Source organism: Rhinatrema bivittatum, chromosome 1 (genome assembly GCF_901001135.1).
Source record: "Rhinatrema bivittatum chromosome 1, aRhiBiv1.1, whole genome shotgun sequence".
Lineage (NCBI taxonomy): Eukaryota > Metazoa > Chordata > Amphibia > Gymnophiona > Rhinatrematidae > Rhinatrema > Rhinatrema bivittatum.
The window spans coordinates 70,974,669-70,990,012 of NC_042615.1; the positions used below are offsets into that span (position 1 = coordinate 70,974,669).

The window sequence follows — 15,344 nt, forward strand, 5'->3', positions numbered from 1 at the left end:
GCCTTCAGTTGGGGGTTATAAGTGACTCAAATGGCAGCGTTCTACCAGGAAGCAGAAGCAGCAGCATTAGTAGTAGAAGGCCGAGTGGGGCCAGCATAACGCTCACAGGCCCCGAAGTGGCCTCGCCCTTGCATGAGTATCAGTGGTGACAGGAAACTGTGCATGCTGAGAAATCGGAGCCACTGCAGGGCCTGTGAGCTTGGACTGGGCACCCAGGCTTCATGATGATTTTCATTACCAGTGCTGTTGCCGCTTGCAGATCACAGTCGGGCTTGGGACCAGCGATGATGGAAGGGGGGGGGGGGGGGGCGGAGTCGAGGGCTGAGTGTGCACCAACCAGTGAAGTTTGCCACTGCTCTTCTCACCTCAACCACCAGTGAACCCTACCCAAGAGAAAAATTGTTGCCCCTGCCATCGGCCTGCCCTCTATTCTCACCAGTTGTCATTCACATTTGAACCCAGGTAAACGTTGCCACTGACCCTGGCTGGGGGATGTTTGGAGAAGGGGTTGTTTGAAGGGAGGGATCGGATGCAGGAGGGGTTTGAGGATTAGATCAGCTGGAGAGGGATTGACTATGGAGGGTGAGAGTGTGGGAGTGAAAGAAGATCAAACTGGGGGAATGTAAGAGAGAGGAGCTGGGGGATGAGAGCGGATCAGCTAGGGGAATGTGAGGAAAAGGTTGGCGGGGAAGGAGGTGAACAAGGGATGGGGATGAGGGTGAGGGGGGGATGGGTGAGGTGAGGGGGGGGGGAAGGCTAACAGAGGATCAGTTGAGGGTTTTAAGAAGGGCTTGGGGGTGAGAGAGGACCGGGGGGGGGGGGGGGGGAGTGACTAGGGCTGGGAGGGGTGAGAGAGAGGGGATGGCTGCAGGGGTCAGAGGAGCTGGGGGATGCCAGAGGGGATCAACTGAAGGGGCAGAGGTTGAGAGAAGGGGTCTGCTGGAAGGGAAGACGTTAAAAAAAAAAAAAAGAGGTCCTCTGCAGGGGGTGGAAGATGAAGTAGATGGAAGCTGAGAGAGGATTGACTAGTGAGTGAAGACTGAGAGAGGGGAGTGTAGGTAGGCAAGGTGTGATGGTTCACAGGGACTACACCCCTTCCAATTTGTTTTGGTCGTCCTCTGGGTCATGTAAGTTTTCAAGTGCTAAAATGGGGTCACATTGGCTAAAGGTTTGAGAAGTCCTGCGGGAAAGGAGAGGACTATGGGAACAATGTATGGGCATAGAAAGATTATAGGATGGAATATGGAGATTCTTTTTTTTTGGGTTGAGTTAATGTTGGCTGCAGCCAGTGAAGAAATAAGTAGAGAGACCACCACAAAGTATGAAAACAGAATGTAAGAGAACTGAAATGCTGCTTATGGATGTGAGGAATTAAACTTTCTCTTCTGTTTTCTTCACACTTTTTGCCCCTCTCTCTACTTGTGCTTAATTTTCCTTGGATTATTGGATAGTTCAAAGCTGGAACCTGGAGCCACTGCACCATGGAGGAGTAGGAAGCTAAATAACTACTATTCTATGTTTACCAACAATTTATCCATTTGTAGTAGTGCAGCCAGTAGTGGCCAGCATTTTGACACAGCATGTCAATAAAGCATCTTCTTAGAAATAGCATTTTTTTCCATTCATTTATAATTACTTAAATCAGTGGTCTCCCAGCCAATGTTCCATCTAAGCTGCGCGTTTGCGCAGCCACGCATAACTTTTCTGGAGGCCGCGCACAACTTTTCTACCCCCGCGCATTAAGACCGGTCCAGCTCATCCCACCACGGCCCGAAGTACAGACGAGACCCCCAAAGCTCCGGGTGCCCCACAGTATTAAAAACCCATGAGAGTAGCACTTTCTCTATGCTGATCTCGCAATGCACGAGATCAGCATGAAGGAAGTGCTAGCCCCGCAAATCTTTTATATCGCGGGGCCTGCCCAGAGAAGGTAGCAGAACAGGCTTCAGTGCCAGTAGCAGCAATGGGCTTCTCTCCAACAGCCATGCAGCACAGTAAGAGAGGCTCCTGGCAAAAGAAAGAGGGGGCCTTCCTTAAGTATGTGTATGTCTTATGAATGGGAGCTTGCCTGGAGGGGTGTGTGTGAGAATGTGTGCCTACCTGGGGGTCTGTGTGAAAATGGGTTCCTGCCTTGGGGGTCTGTCAATCTGTCTGTGTGTGTGAGAATGAATGGGTGCCTGCCTGGGGGTCTGTGTGTGAGATGAGTGGGGGACTGCGTGTCTGTGTGTGAGAGAATGATTGAGTGCCTGCCTAGGGGCATCTATGTGTGGGTGTGAAAATAAATAGGGGTGGGAGGAGCAGTGCAAGAATGGATGGGAGCCTGCCGGGGGGGGGGGGGGGGTTGTGGGAGTTTGCCTGGCTATATGTGTGAGAGAATGAATGGGAGCTTGCCTGAAGGTGTGTGTGTGTGTGAGAGAGAGAGCCAATGAGAGTGAGTGCAAGTGTGTGTATGTGAAAGAGAGATAGCATGTGTGTTTGTGTGAGAGAGCCTGTGTGTGTGAGAGCATGTGTGTGAGAGACAGCATATATACCGACATTCGATCTCAATCGAGATATCAGACCGGTTTACAGGTGTGATACAGGTACTGTAGGTATTTCTCTATCCCCACAGGGTTTTTGTACCTGAGGCAATGGAGGGTAAAGTGACTTGCCCAAGGTCACAAGGAGCGACAGCAGGACTTGAACCCTGGTCTCCTGGTTCATAGTCCACTGCTCTAACCACTAGGCTATTTCTCCTCCCATGGGAGAGGATGTGAGAGTGAGAGCTATTTCTCCTCCCCTGTGAGAGCATGTGAGAGAGCTATTTCTCCTCCCCTGTGAGAGCATGTGAGAGTCATGTGAGAGCATGTGTGTGAGACAGCATGTGAGAATGAGAGCCTGTGTGTGAGAGTGAGACAGCATCTGTGAGAAACAGCGTGTATGTATGAGAGAGAGTGAGCATGTGAAAGTGAGAACCGTGTGTAAGCCAGAGCATGTGAAACTGGGAGCCTGCATGCATGTGAGAGTATTTGAGAGACAGCGTGTGAGAATGAGCACCTGAGTGTGTGTTTGAGTGAGATAGGGAAGAAGACGGGTAATGAGAGAAGAAACAGAAAAAAAAAAAAAAGAAATCCTGTAAAAGGAATTGGGAAGACAGAGAGAGGGAATTGGGGGGGGGGGGGGGGGGAAAGCCTGGGACCAACTGATTAGAGACTGCTGTGGCGGTCAAAAAAGCAAGCAATGTTAGGAATTATTAGGAAGGGAATGATGAATAAAATGGAGAATGTCATTATGCCTCTGTATTACTCCATGGTGAGACCACTCCTTGAGTACTGTGTACAATTCTGGTTGCCGAATCTCAAAAAAGCTATAGTGGAGAAGGTACAGAGAGAGGCAACCAAAATGATAAAGGGAATGGAACAGCTCCCCTATGAGGAAAGGCTAAAGAGGTTAGGGCTGTTCAGCTTGGAGAAGAGACGGCTGAGGGGGGATATGATAGAGGTCTTTAAAATCATTAGAGGTCTAGAAACGGGTAAATGTGAATCGGTTATTTACTCTTTTGGATAATAGAAGGATTAGTGAGCACTCCATGAAGTTAGCAAGTAGCATATTTAAAACTAATCAGAGAAAATTCTTTTTCACCCAATGTACAATTAAGCTCTGGAATTTGTTGCCAGAGGATGTGGTTAGTGCAGTTAGTGTAGCTGGGTTTAAAAAAGGTTTGGATAAGTTCTTGGAGAAGTCCATTAACGGCTATTAATCAAGTTCACTTAGGGATTAGTCACTGCTATTACTGCATCAGTTGTTTGGGTACTTGCCCCAAGTACTTGTAGCCTAGATTGGCCACTGTTGGAAACAGGATGCTGGGCTTGATGGACCCTTGGTCTGACCCATTATGGCAATTTCTTATGTTTTTCTGTTTCTTATGTTTTTAAGAACAGACAACAAAGGTAAAAAATAAAATTATTTTGAATTTTTAGTGATTGGCGAATGTGCATTACATATTTTGTATTTTCTTCTTTCTTCACTGTTCAGAGTCTGGTTTCTCGGGTTTTCCATTTTATTTTTGTTTGCCTGTTTCTGTTTCTAATTTGTTGTCCCTTATTCTGTATTTGGTAAGGATATGTCTGTGTTCTGCTTGTGTGACTGAGGTGCAGAATGTCCATTGGCATGTAGTTTTTCTGTGTGGCTTTGGAGCAGTAGGTGGTGTATTAGTATTCTAGGGTATAGTATAACATTTGCATTGCTGCCATGTCCTAGATAAGGCTGCTACTGTTTGAGTCCTGATATACTGCTGGTATGGTATGGAAGGTTCTAGGTGTCTTTTTCTTTTCTTTCTTTTCTTTTTTTTTTTTTTGCAGGGGTTTGTGTTCTCAAAGTGTTTGGCAGTGAAGGGTATGCAGTTACTGAGATGTGTGTGTGTAAGAGGAGGAGTATTGAGTGAGTGAGTGAGAATGAGTGTGTGTGTATTTGTGAGAATGAGCTTGTATATGTGAGAGAGAGTATGAGAGTGGATCTGCAAGTGTGTGTATGTAAGAAAGTTTGTGTGCATGCTGCTCCAATGTTTCTTCTAAGTATTGGGTTGCTGTGAGCATATAATTGATATGCTTTTTGTATCTGAGAAAGTAGTGCACACAAGGTAATTAAACCAAAAATCTTTGCTCACAGCAACCCAATCCTTAGAAGGAGCATTGCTCCCAGCACTGGACCAGACTGCTTGGTCTGGTTTCCAGAATATGAAACTATTCTAATTTAATCTGGTTTGCAGACCCACATGGCACAAATGTCTCACATGCATGTGAATTGTGGATCTCTTGAAAAACAAAACAGACTTCTGTTGCTTACTGGATGTTTAGTGCTTGTGACACGTGCACTGTAGGATCCTGTAGTTCTCCGTCAGCGAAACTTCCAACATGAGGAACATTTTGATATTTTTACTTTGCTTATATTATGCCCTTTACTGGATCAGAAGTGAACCCTTTCATTTCTAGGAGGATCCTGTGACTTACCATGTGATTAACTGGTGTGCGGATTTCTGTCCCTCTTGGATGATTTTTCTTACCTGTGTTTTTCCTTTGCATAGCAATATTTCATGATGATATTTTGTGTTCATTTAGAGTGTGACAGTAATGATACATGGAACCAACCATGAGTTTAATCTTTTTAAGTTAAAACATAATACAGTATTGCAAAAAAGAGCTTGAATTGGTTTCTGGCATGGTGTAATGATTGGACATGCTGGAGAGTAATCTTCCAAAATAATCTGTCCTCTGGATTAAAGTGGAAAAAAAAATACAACAGAAGATCACAAATATTTCACGTTTTTCACAAATCTTGCATGCTTTGAGATTGAAATCCCGAAATACTAACTATTAACAACTATACATATTTGGAACCTTGCACTGCTGACTTGATGTAATTTGAAACATGTCAAAAGTAACAGGTGATCCAAGTCAGGCAGGTGGTCATTCACAAAAAAATATTTGCCATAGACATTTAACATTCAGTTGACTTAATTCAGGATTGGTTGGTGAGAAATGAGATCCACATACCACTGTGGTCACACAGCCACAAGAAAAAGAAGTATAGCAAGAGGGCAGTGAATAGAGACAGGTTATCAGATTTTGGAAACCACCACTTTAGCAGTCTGGATTTCGAAGTCTTTTAGTTTTGTAGAAGGATCTTCTGATTTTGTTCTAAGCGCCTGTATGGGTTGGGAATTAAATTTTGGGAACCACCGGCTTAAATCAGCTTTGCATAACCTGTGGCTGGGGAGAAAAAAAAAACATGACTTTTTGAGAGCCTTAGTGCAGTTTTTACATCCTCACAGACCTAGAATGCAGCTAGAACGTGCAGGGGGGGTCACGAGGAGGGACCTGGGCTGAATTTATGGCTCATGTCTCTTGCTTCATGGGCTGGCGGAAGTTGTGGATGCTGTAGAAGCAGTCATCAAGTAGCGGCAACACTTGCTGGCCGGATTCAGGGCCCATAATTGCAGGCTTCCAGAATGGAGCCATAGAGCCCAGCCCCTAGATGAGAACTTTCAGACAGGAATAGAATAAATTGGAAGGGGGAAAAGTCCCCGAGTAGTTGTGAATGAAGCCTCGTGATTGGCAAGATCCCAGCCCTGCTTCCCACTGAGGGTCAGGAGGAAAGTGGCAGGTCAAAAAGAAAACTTAGAGGAGTTAAATATTTGAATGTTGCTCATTTGTTGACTGGCCCATGGCTAACTTGATTCACTCTCTGACAAACATTGCATGCCACTAGTTCAAACTAAATGGGTATCGAAGAAGGCATATGAGAAACCAAGGTTGGCACATTTACCTTCTGTAGTTCGGTATTCTGTAATTCCAACGCGCATTCTTATCCAAAAGTACATTTTACAGTCAAATGGCACAGTTACTTGCTTCGTTGTTTAATCGTATTTGCTTGTTTGCTGCAGCACATAGTACACCTGTGGATATGCCGAGCAGAGGGCAGAATGAAGACCGAGACAGTGGCATTGCTCGATCAGGTATTTTGGCTTTCATTCTCCATGGGTTGATTTGGAAAGGGTCTGAATGGAAGCACGTTAGTGTCATGTTTTCATTTTGAGGATCTGCACCAGATCCATTCCTCAAGAGTCACATGCATGCATGCAAATCTATCTCATGCATATTCATTATGCATATCCTGAAAACCAGGCCTGTTTGTGTCCGCTTTCAGGACTGGAGTTGGCCACTGCTGAACTAGACTGAGAATAACTCCTGCCTAAGACTAATTATTTTTAGCTGGAGGATATCAGAAAATCCAACAGACAAAGTCTTGGACCTTTTCCTTTAATGAGCAGGGCCGAATTAGCCATTACACTGGATGATATTCAGCAGCACTGAACAGACCTCTCTCCTAGTTAGTAGAGTTTTTGCTGTATGAGCATGTGTGGGAATTCCCGCTCGGGCATTGCCTTGTGAGGTCCCTGAGCACTAGCATGAACGTGTTCCTCTGTCACTCTCAAAATCTTTCTGGGATCATCTTGATAATTCTGCCTCTGCAGCCCCCCCCCCAAAAGCAATTTTCAGTGCCACCTTTTCGATAAAAAAAAATAATAATAAAGCAAAGAGGAAAGAAATTTTTTCCACAGAATGTTTGGCAAGAAAAAAACCACAGTAAGTGGATTCAGAGACTGCATTTGTGGTGTTCATTAGAGACGGACAAGAGCTCTTCTACTGTTATCTCGGACTGGATCACTACCAGGCCAAGCGTGACAGTTGTAGACGGATGTCCCCACATTCCCAAAAGTCAAGAGCCTGGAAAAAGGAGGAACTGCATAAGTCTCAGAGAAGCTGCAGTCTGTCCTCTTCCCATAGTGCAGTTTTGTTTGCTTCACTGGGTTTAGAGTTGCGCAAGAGCTCCTCAAAAATATCTCCCTCCTCGGCAGAACAGGCCAAATCCTTGGGGTTGAATAATCATAGCTAGCATGCATGAAAGAAAAAGAGGCGCCACTCTGTGGAACCTCTGGAGCAGCCGGTGCCAAAAAAGCACAGAGGCTGGAATGATTTGGGACCGTTTACATGTAAGGCTTCATTGGTGCTGTAAACACATAAATCCACGATGCATTGAGTCCCAGAACACTGATCCTCAACACCTATAGCCATAGTCATTGGAAACACCGATGCAACAGGCCGCAGACCTTCCTACATAGCTGTATGTTGCCCTGCCAGCATGATTATCAGGAACATATGGGAACATCTATTACCAGAGCACTCTTTCCAAAAATATTACTGGAAAAAAGCCTAGGTCTAGAGACACCAGATCCCATTTGTTCTCTGGTTCCTCTCATTTATATTCAAAGTCCACCCAGACTTTGAATATAAATGAGTCCGGAGGATGGGCAAGATTCCATTCTGGTATCAGAAGAGGATATTCCACCACCCATGCCAGGTCAGAGGGCATATCAGCCACTTGACCAAGTATTGGAGTTGGTGAATGATTTCTTTACCTCTTTGGTGGCTAAAAACAGAGAAAGTACCTTCCAACTTTTCTTTTCCAAGATGTCAACTTGAGTTCCATAAAAAGAAATCCCAGTATCCCCAGTTCATATGGATACTCCATCAGAACCCCTGTAGGGTGGTTCTAGCCATAGCATTCAATTGCAAAGGACTTTAGCCGTTCAGAGGATGTACACCAGGAATACGCTCCTCCAAGGCAATAAAAGATCCTTCCTTAGTCTACATCTTCATTTTGGAGTCCCGGATCAGTGTTCCCTCATTTCTAGGCTTTGAAGAGGGATTTCCTCTGACCCTCTTCCAGAGCCTCCAGATCGGTTCTTTTCAACATAATTATAAATGATATGGAAAGGGATCCGACAAGTGAGGTGATCACATTTGCAGATGAGACAAAATTATCAGAATAGTTAAGTCACAAGCAGATTGTTAGAAATTGCAAGAAGACCTTGCAAGACTGGAAGATTGGGCCTCCAAATGGCAAATGAAATTTAATGTGAACAAGTGCAAGGCGATGCATATAAGAAAAAATAACCCATTCTGTAGTTATATGATGTTAGGTTCCACATTAGAAGTTAACACCCAGGAAAAAGATCTAGGCATCATAGTGGATAATACATTGAAATCATCTGCTCAGTGTGCTGCGATGGTCAAAAAAAGCAAACAATTTTAGGAATTATTAGGACGGGAATAGTGAATAAAATGGAGATCTAGGCGTCATAGTGGATAACACATTGAAATCGTCGGTTCAATGTGCTGCGGCAGTCAAAAAAGCAAACAATGTTGGGAATTATTAGAAAGGGAATGGTGAATAAAATGGAAAATGTCATAATGCCTCTGTATCGCTCCATGGTGAGACCACACCTTGAATACTGTGTACAATTCTGGTCACCGCATCTCAAAAAAGATATAATTGTGATGGAGGAGGTACAGAGAAGGGCTACTAAAATGATAAGGGGAATGGAACAGCTCCCCTATGAGGAAAGACTAAAGAGGTTAGGACTTTTCAGCTTAGAGAAGAGACGGCTGAGGGGGGATATGATAGAGATATTTAAAATCATGAGAGATCTAGAACGGGTAGATGTGAATCGGTTATTTACTCTTTCGGATAGTAGAAAGACTATGGGGCACATTTAAAACTAATCGGAGAAAGTTCTTTTTTACTCAACGCACAATTAAACTCTGGAATTTGTTGCCAGAGGATGTGGTTAGTGCAGTTAGTATAGCTGTGTTTAAAAAAGGATTGGATAAGTTCTTGGAGGAGAAGTCCATTACCCGCTATTAAGTTCACTTAGAGAACAGCCACTGCCATTAGCAATGGTAACATGGAATAGACTTAGTTTTTGGGTACTTGCCAGGTTCTTATGGCCTGGATTGGCCACTGTTGGAAACAGGATGCTGGGCTTGATGAACCCTTGGTCTGACCCAGTATGGCATTTTCTTATGTTCTTATGTTCTTAATACCTCTGTATCGCTCCATGGAGACACCGCACCTAGAGTACTGCGTGCAATTCTGGTCGCCACATCTCAAAAAAGATATAGTTGCATTGGAGAAGGTACAGAGAAGGGCCTCCAAAACGATAAAGGGCATGGAACAGCTTCTCTATGAGGAAAGGCTAAAGAGGTTAGGGCTGTTCAGCTTGGAGAAGAAACAGCTGAGGGGGGATATGATAGAGGTCTATAAAGTCATGAGAGGACTAGAATGGGTAAATGTGAATCAGTTATTTACTCTTTCAGATAATAGAAGAACTAGGGGGCACTCCATGAAGTTAGCAAGTAGCATGCTTAAAACAAAATGGAGAAAATTCTTTTTCACTCAACGCACAATTAAGCTTTAGCATTCATTGCCAGAGGATGTGGTTAGGGCAGTTAGTGTAGCTGGGTTTAAAAAAGGTTTAGATACGTTCCTGGAGGAGAAGTCCATAAACTGCTATTAAACAAATTGATCTGGGGAATAGCCACTGCTAATACTGGCATTAGTAGCATGTTATTTATTTAATGTTTGGGTACTTGTCAGGTACTTGTAACCTGGATTGGCCACTATTGGAAACAGGATGCTGGGCTTGATGGACCCTCTGTCTGACAGTATGGCAACTTAAGTTCATATGTTCTTAACACTCTTCTACGGAAGACCTTTCCTACTCCAGGTTTCTGGGCAAATTGGAAAAACCCTCATAGTGAATATGTAAGGACAAAGATCCTCACATAAATGCTGTAGACCTCCTCAATCTAGAAACACCAGCAGAGTCTTGAGTTATTCTGGTCCATCATCTCCTGCAAGAATTACAATTTAAATTGTGGGAAAATCCCATTTTCTGTACCTCAGTAGCAAGGAAACTTGACCTCCAATACAGAATGCAAAAATCTCCAGGATTTGGCATAGTGCAAGTACCCCATCAATCATTGTAGAGTTGACTCTTAAAAGAGCAAAGAAAACAAGAATGTACTTAAATAATCCTCCAGGAAAAGACCCTAGGCAATTAGACAAGTTCAGCAAAAAACTGTTTCAAAGCTCAATGCGCAGATTTCTGTCTACTAGTTCTTGATAGTACAATATTTACATGATTGCATATAAAAACTAAAATCTTTTCTTCCAGCTGTTAGATATTGAGAAATGTACACACCATCTTTTCAATCCATCTACGAGGTGTTTGATAACTACCGCAAGTTCCTCGTCAGCCACTATCGGAGCTCACCATATGGTTTGGTTGAGAGCCTTCATGATGATGTCCACAACAAATTGGCAGATGTACCCTGCCTAGGTGATAAGGTCTCTGGAGAAAAGCTCAGAGAAGCAGTAGTGCAAATTTAAAGTACAGCACGTAGCAGTACAGTCCCTCTCCATGGGACCAGAACAAGAATCTTCTATGAGGCACATTTACTACATTTTTAAAAGATCATATTTCTAGAGCCTTCCAACAATTCCAGTGATCTTCTGCTTCTGCTTGCCCAACAACAGCATCTTCTGCCAATGCCCTCAACAGCATGAGCGCTGTTGACCAGAAATGATGCAACAGGTCCAGCCCAAATTTAGACCATGTTTTTGACCTCGTCCAGATCCAGCAGCCATCCTCTCCAGTAGGTGACAGAATCCAGCACAACCTGGAGGAATGGCATGAGATCACGAAAGACCTCTGGATTCTCAAAATAGAAGAGACTGGTTACTGATTGCACTTTTCCCAGTTTCCCTTGCTTCCTCATCGCTCAGCCTTCAATTCAGATCTATCTCACTTGAAGCAATTCCACTTGGAGGTAGAGTTGCTACTCAAACAATGGGTGATTAAAACAGGTCTCTCCCTGTCAACGTGGTCAGGGGTTCAACTCCCATTACTTCCTTAACCCCAAGAAGTTCCTAGGGATTGAGACCCATCCTGGATTTAAGAAGCCTGAACAAACATACTCCAGGAGAAATTAAAAATGGAATCCCTCCATACAATCCTCCTCTTCGTCCAGAGGGGGGAGTGGATGTACATCTAGATCTCAAGGATGCGTATGCTCATAGACCCATCCATCCCTCCCTCCCATTGGCATTACCTATGTTTTATTGTTAATTCCTCCCATTATCAGTACAAAGTACTAACCTCTCTGCCTGTCAGCAGCATTGAGGGTCTTCTCCAAGTGCCTAGTAGCGCATTTACAGCATCAGAGCATTCAAGTTTTCTTTACCTGGACAATTTATTTGTGACAGTGAATTTCAAGAAGGACGCCCTCCAGAAAGCAATACAACTCCTATAATTGCTAGGGTAGCTAGTGAATTTTGAGAAAGTCACTCTTAATTCCCTCTGAAAAAATCAGATTCACTGCAGGAGAGAGCCTTCCTCCCGCAAGATTAAGCAAATACTCTTATGTCACTAGGTTGCAGACTCCTGAACACAGACCCAAATTTAGACCAGCCCCAGCCAGAAATGTATTGGTAGTCCTAGGTCACACAGCGGCGGCATGGCATAGTATTGTTAACCCATCTTCCATTTGTCTCCTTCAATGGGGACTTCATTCCCAATGGGACTAGCTAACTCAATCCTTGACAACCAAGGTGGAAATGTCAACTGAAATGAAACAGGATTTACGTTGGTGGCTAGATCCCTTCACTCTTCAGGAAGGAATACCACTATATCTACCTCCTCACCAAATAACACTGGTAACAGAGGCCTCCACAAGAGGTTGGCAGGCCTTTCAAACTCAAGGGGCATAGTCAATCCAAGAGACATTTTTCGATCAATCTCCTCAAACTGAAAGCAATTGCACATGCTCTAATGACTTTCACTCACCTCCTCCAGACAAAGAGCATTCTCATTCAAACGGATTATCAAGTCACCCTGTTCTTTATGAACAAGCAAGAGAGCACAAGGTCATGGACTCTGCGTCAAGAAGCGATAAAGATATAGGAATGGGTATATAAATATCAAGCTGTCTTACAAGCTACCTATCTTTTGGAATCTCCAATATGCTGGCAGATCACCTCAGAGTTTTTCGACTTCATGAGTGGTCTCTTCAGGAATCAACAGCCGACAGAATGTTCAGTTTATGGGGATTTCTAGCAGTTGGTTTGTTTGCATCAGAGCAAACTCGAATCAACTCGGGACACTTTTCTGTTAGACTGGAAGGTATGATTTTCCACTGATTCCTTTAATAGCCATAGTGTTACAAAAAGTACTGAAAGATTGATCCCCTCTAATTCTCATAGCTCCAGCGTGCCCCAGACAAGTCTAACTCGCGTATCTAGTACATCTCAGGTCATATACTTATTAACTCAAGAAGAAGGACATCTGTTTTATCCGAACCTTCCCTCACTCAGCCTGATGCTTGGATGTTGAACATTCAGTGATGAAATAATTGTCCTTACTCAAAGCAGTTGAGGACATAATAGTGTCTACCAGAAAACTGTCTAGAAATGTGTTTGGGTTCAAATGGTAAAGGTTCTCCACATGGTATTAACAACATAGTTTGATCCATTTGCATGCAAACCAAAAGACTTCCTGAATTATTTGCTCTGGCTTTCTGATTCAGGCTTTGTCACTTCATCAATAAGAGTACATGTCAGTGCCATAGCAGCTTATGTTCAAATAGATGGTAAGCCTGTCTCCATTTATCCATTAGTGTCCAGATTTATGAAAGATTTGTGGCATAATAAACTGCCAATTGTGAAACCTCTTGTACCATGGAATCTGAATGTGGTCCTGACACAGTTTTGAAGTTGCCCTTTGAACTGTTTGAGACTACTTCCCTTGGGTTTCTAGCATGTAAAGTAATATTCCTTATAGCAGTAACTTCAGCCAGCAGAGTCAGCGAACTTCAAACTTTGGTTCATTACCCTCCTTATATGCAATTCTTCCACAATAGAGTGGTGCTCAACACCCTCCCGAAGTTTCTACCAGAGGTTGTGTCAGCTTTCCATATTAATCAAGCCATCATGATACCTATGTTCTTCCTGAGGTCGCACACACAAGAAGGTGGGAAAGCCCTTCATACCTTAAACTGTAAATGAGCTTTGGCTTCTCACAAGAGAAGAACTCAGCCTCATCCTCAGGTTTAACAGTTATTCATCTCTCATGATCCTAACAGACTGGGCATAGCAGTGGCCAAATGTACATTGTTGAACTGGTTAGCCAACTGCATCACATACTGCTATATGCTAGCAGACCTACAAATCACAGACACCATCAAGGTTCGTCAAGTTAGAGCCATAGCTGCATCAGTGGCTCATCTACGAGCTGTACCTCTTGAAGACATCTGAAAAGCTGCAACATGGTCATCAGTTCACAACTGGACAAGCAGTTTTGTGTACGGTATTCACCCAGTAATCCACTCTCCACAGTGGAGTCTGGGTTGCTTAATTAGTAATCGTTCCGCTGTAACCCTATCTGGCGACTCCCCACATGTAATGGCTAATTCAGCCCTGCCTACAGACAGAAAAAGCAAGTTTGCTTACTGTAAATGGTGTTTTTTATGGATAGCAGGATGAATTAGCCATGACAAATACCCACCTACCTCCCTGGAGAGTCGATTACCTAGCTAGACTTAGCTTTAAAAATCGACAGAGGGTTTCACATGCCAACGCCCAAGTAGGAATTCCTGTACACACTCAGTAGAGCAAACGCTCACTACTAGCTAGGAGAGAGAAGTCAGTTTACTGCCGCCAAATGACATCACCCATTTGTAATGGCTAATTCATCCTGCTATCTACAGAAAACACTGTTTATGAGATGCAAACTTGCTTACCTCCCTTCCTTATGAAGACCATGGTGGCTACTATGTGGAAGGGGAGCCACCGCCCTCCAAGGTTGACTTTTTCCATGCTGTTTCCGCTACCCAAAATTGCTTTTTCATTGAGTGAGCATCTCTATTGCTGTTGACCAATCTGGCTGTTGCTTATCTGCCATTGTTGGTGGACACCAGAGGGGCTTGAAGAGTGAGGGATCACTCTTGAATGCTGTCCATCTCATAATGTGCAAAAAATGTCCACAAAAGTACATGAGCTCTTAATGATTTGATTAATGAAAAGTCCCTTTTAATCTGCTTTGTGCTCCATTTCTGCAGCCTCCCTCAGCAGCTTGTTAATCACACCCTTCCCGTCTCCCAGCTCATCATCCTCCAGCAGTTGTGCCAGCAGCTTCCAGCGCCGCTGGCTTCGCAGTCAGACCACCAGCCTAGAGAACGGAATTATTCCCAGGTGGTGAGTGTTTCCTGAACTTGAGGCTAGAAGGATGGGAGTATTTACTGGTATTTCTGTGAGATGCAAATTATTTTAGTTTAGTTTGGTTTTTTTTGTTTGTTTAGTCCTAGGCCATGCCTGCTGTTGCAGGAACTTGCAGCTGCTTTTTGGCAGGCAGCAATACAGAAAGCGTCTAGCGTCAGGCCATGAAGCACAGTATAAGTAACATGCACTATTCCATAAACTCTGCTTCACAGTCTGACAAGCATCCTAGAATACATCAAAACCTGATTATTTTTCTTTCTTCTAAGCATTCTCTTACCATGATGTCTTTCTTTAGCTGTATGGAATGATTTCATGTCCTTCGTTGTTCTGTAATCGGAGAGGGTTTGGTTAAATCTGGTTCTTCTCTATGAGATCTGTGTTGGAAGGTTCTGGAAGTTTCTTTTGCATTCCCTTGTGAGTGAAAAGCCAAGATTTTTCCATCCTGCTTGAGATTCTAATGCATTCTTTTATGTCAGTGTCTGAGACTGCCTCAAGGGAGGCCACATAAATATTTCTAAAAAGAACCTAATAATTTATGCTGCACCATCTGTGTTGTACAGGATAATTCACATGATGGCAGCTTCTGTTTCCTAGCACTTAAAATATGCATTAAGTAGGAGCCACAGGGAGGTTAAGTGGTTTGCTCGTGGTCTCTTTAAGTGGTAGCTGGCAAGAGAAACGGATCA

At 43.7% G+C, this 15,344-nt stretch overlaps 1 protein-coding gene across 4 annotated transcripts in view; it reads left to right on the forward strand.

Annotated features, from left to right (window-relative positions):
* FNIP2 (folliculin interacting protein 2) overlaps positions 1-15,344 on the forward strand; it is a 173,289-nt gene that overhangs the window by 91,047 nt on the left and 66,898 nt on the right. For all 4 annotated transcript variants that reach the window (XM_029617003.1, XM_029616929.1, XM_029616767.1 and 1 more), the window contains 2 exons: positions 6,422-6,493; positions 14,499-14,634. In XM_029617003.1, the coding sequence (XP_029472863.1) occupies positions 6,422-6,493; positions 14,499-14,634 (208 nt within the window). The remainder of the gene's footprint in view (positions 1-6,421; positions 6,494-14,498; positions 14,635-15,344) is intronic.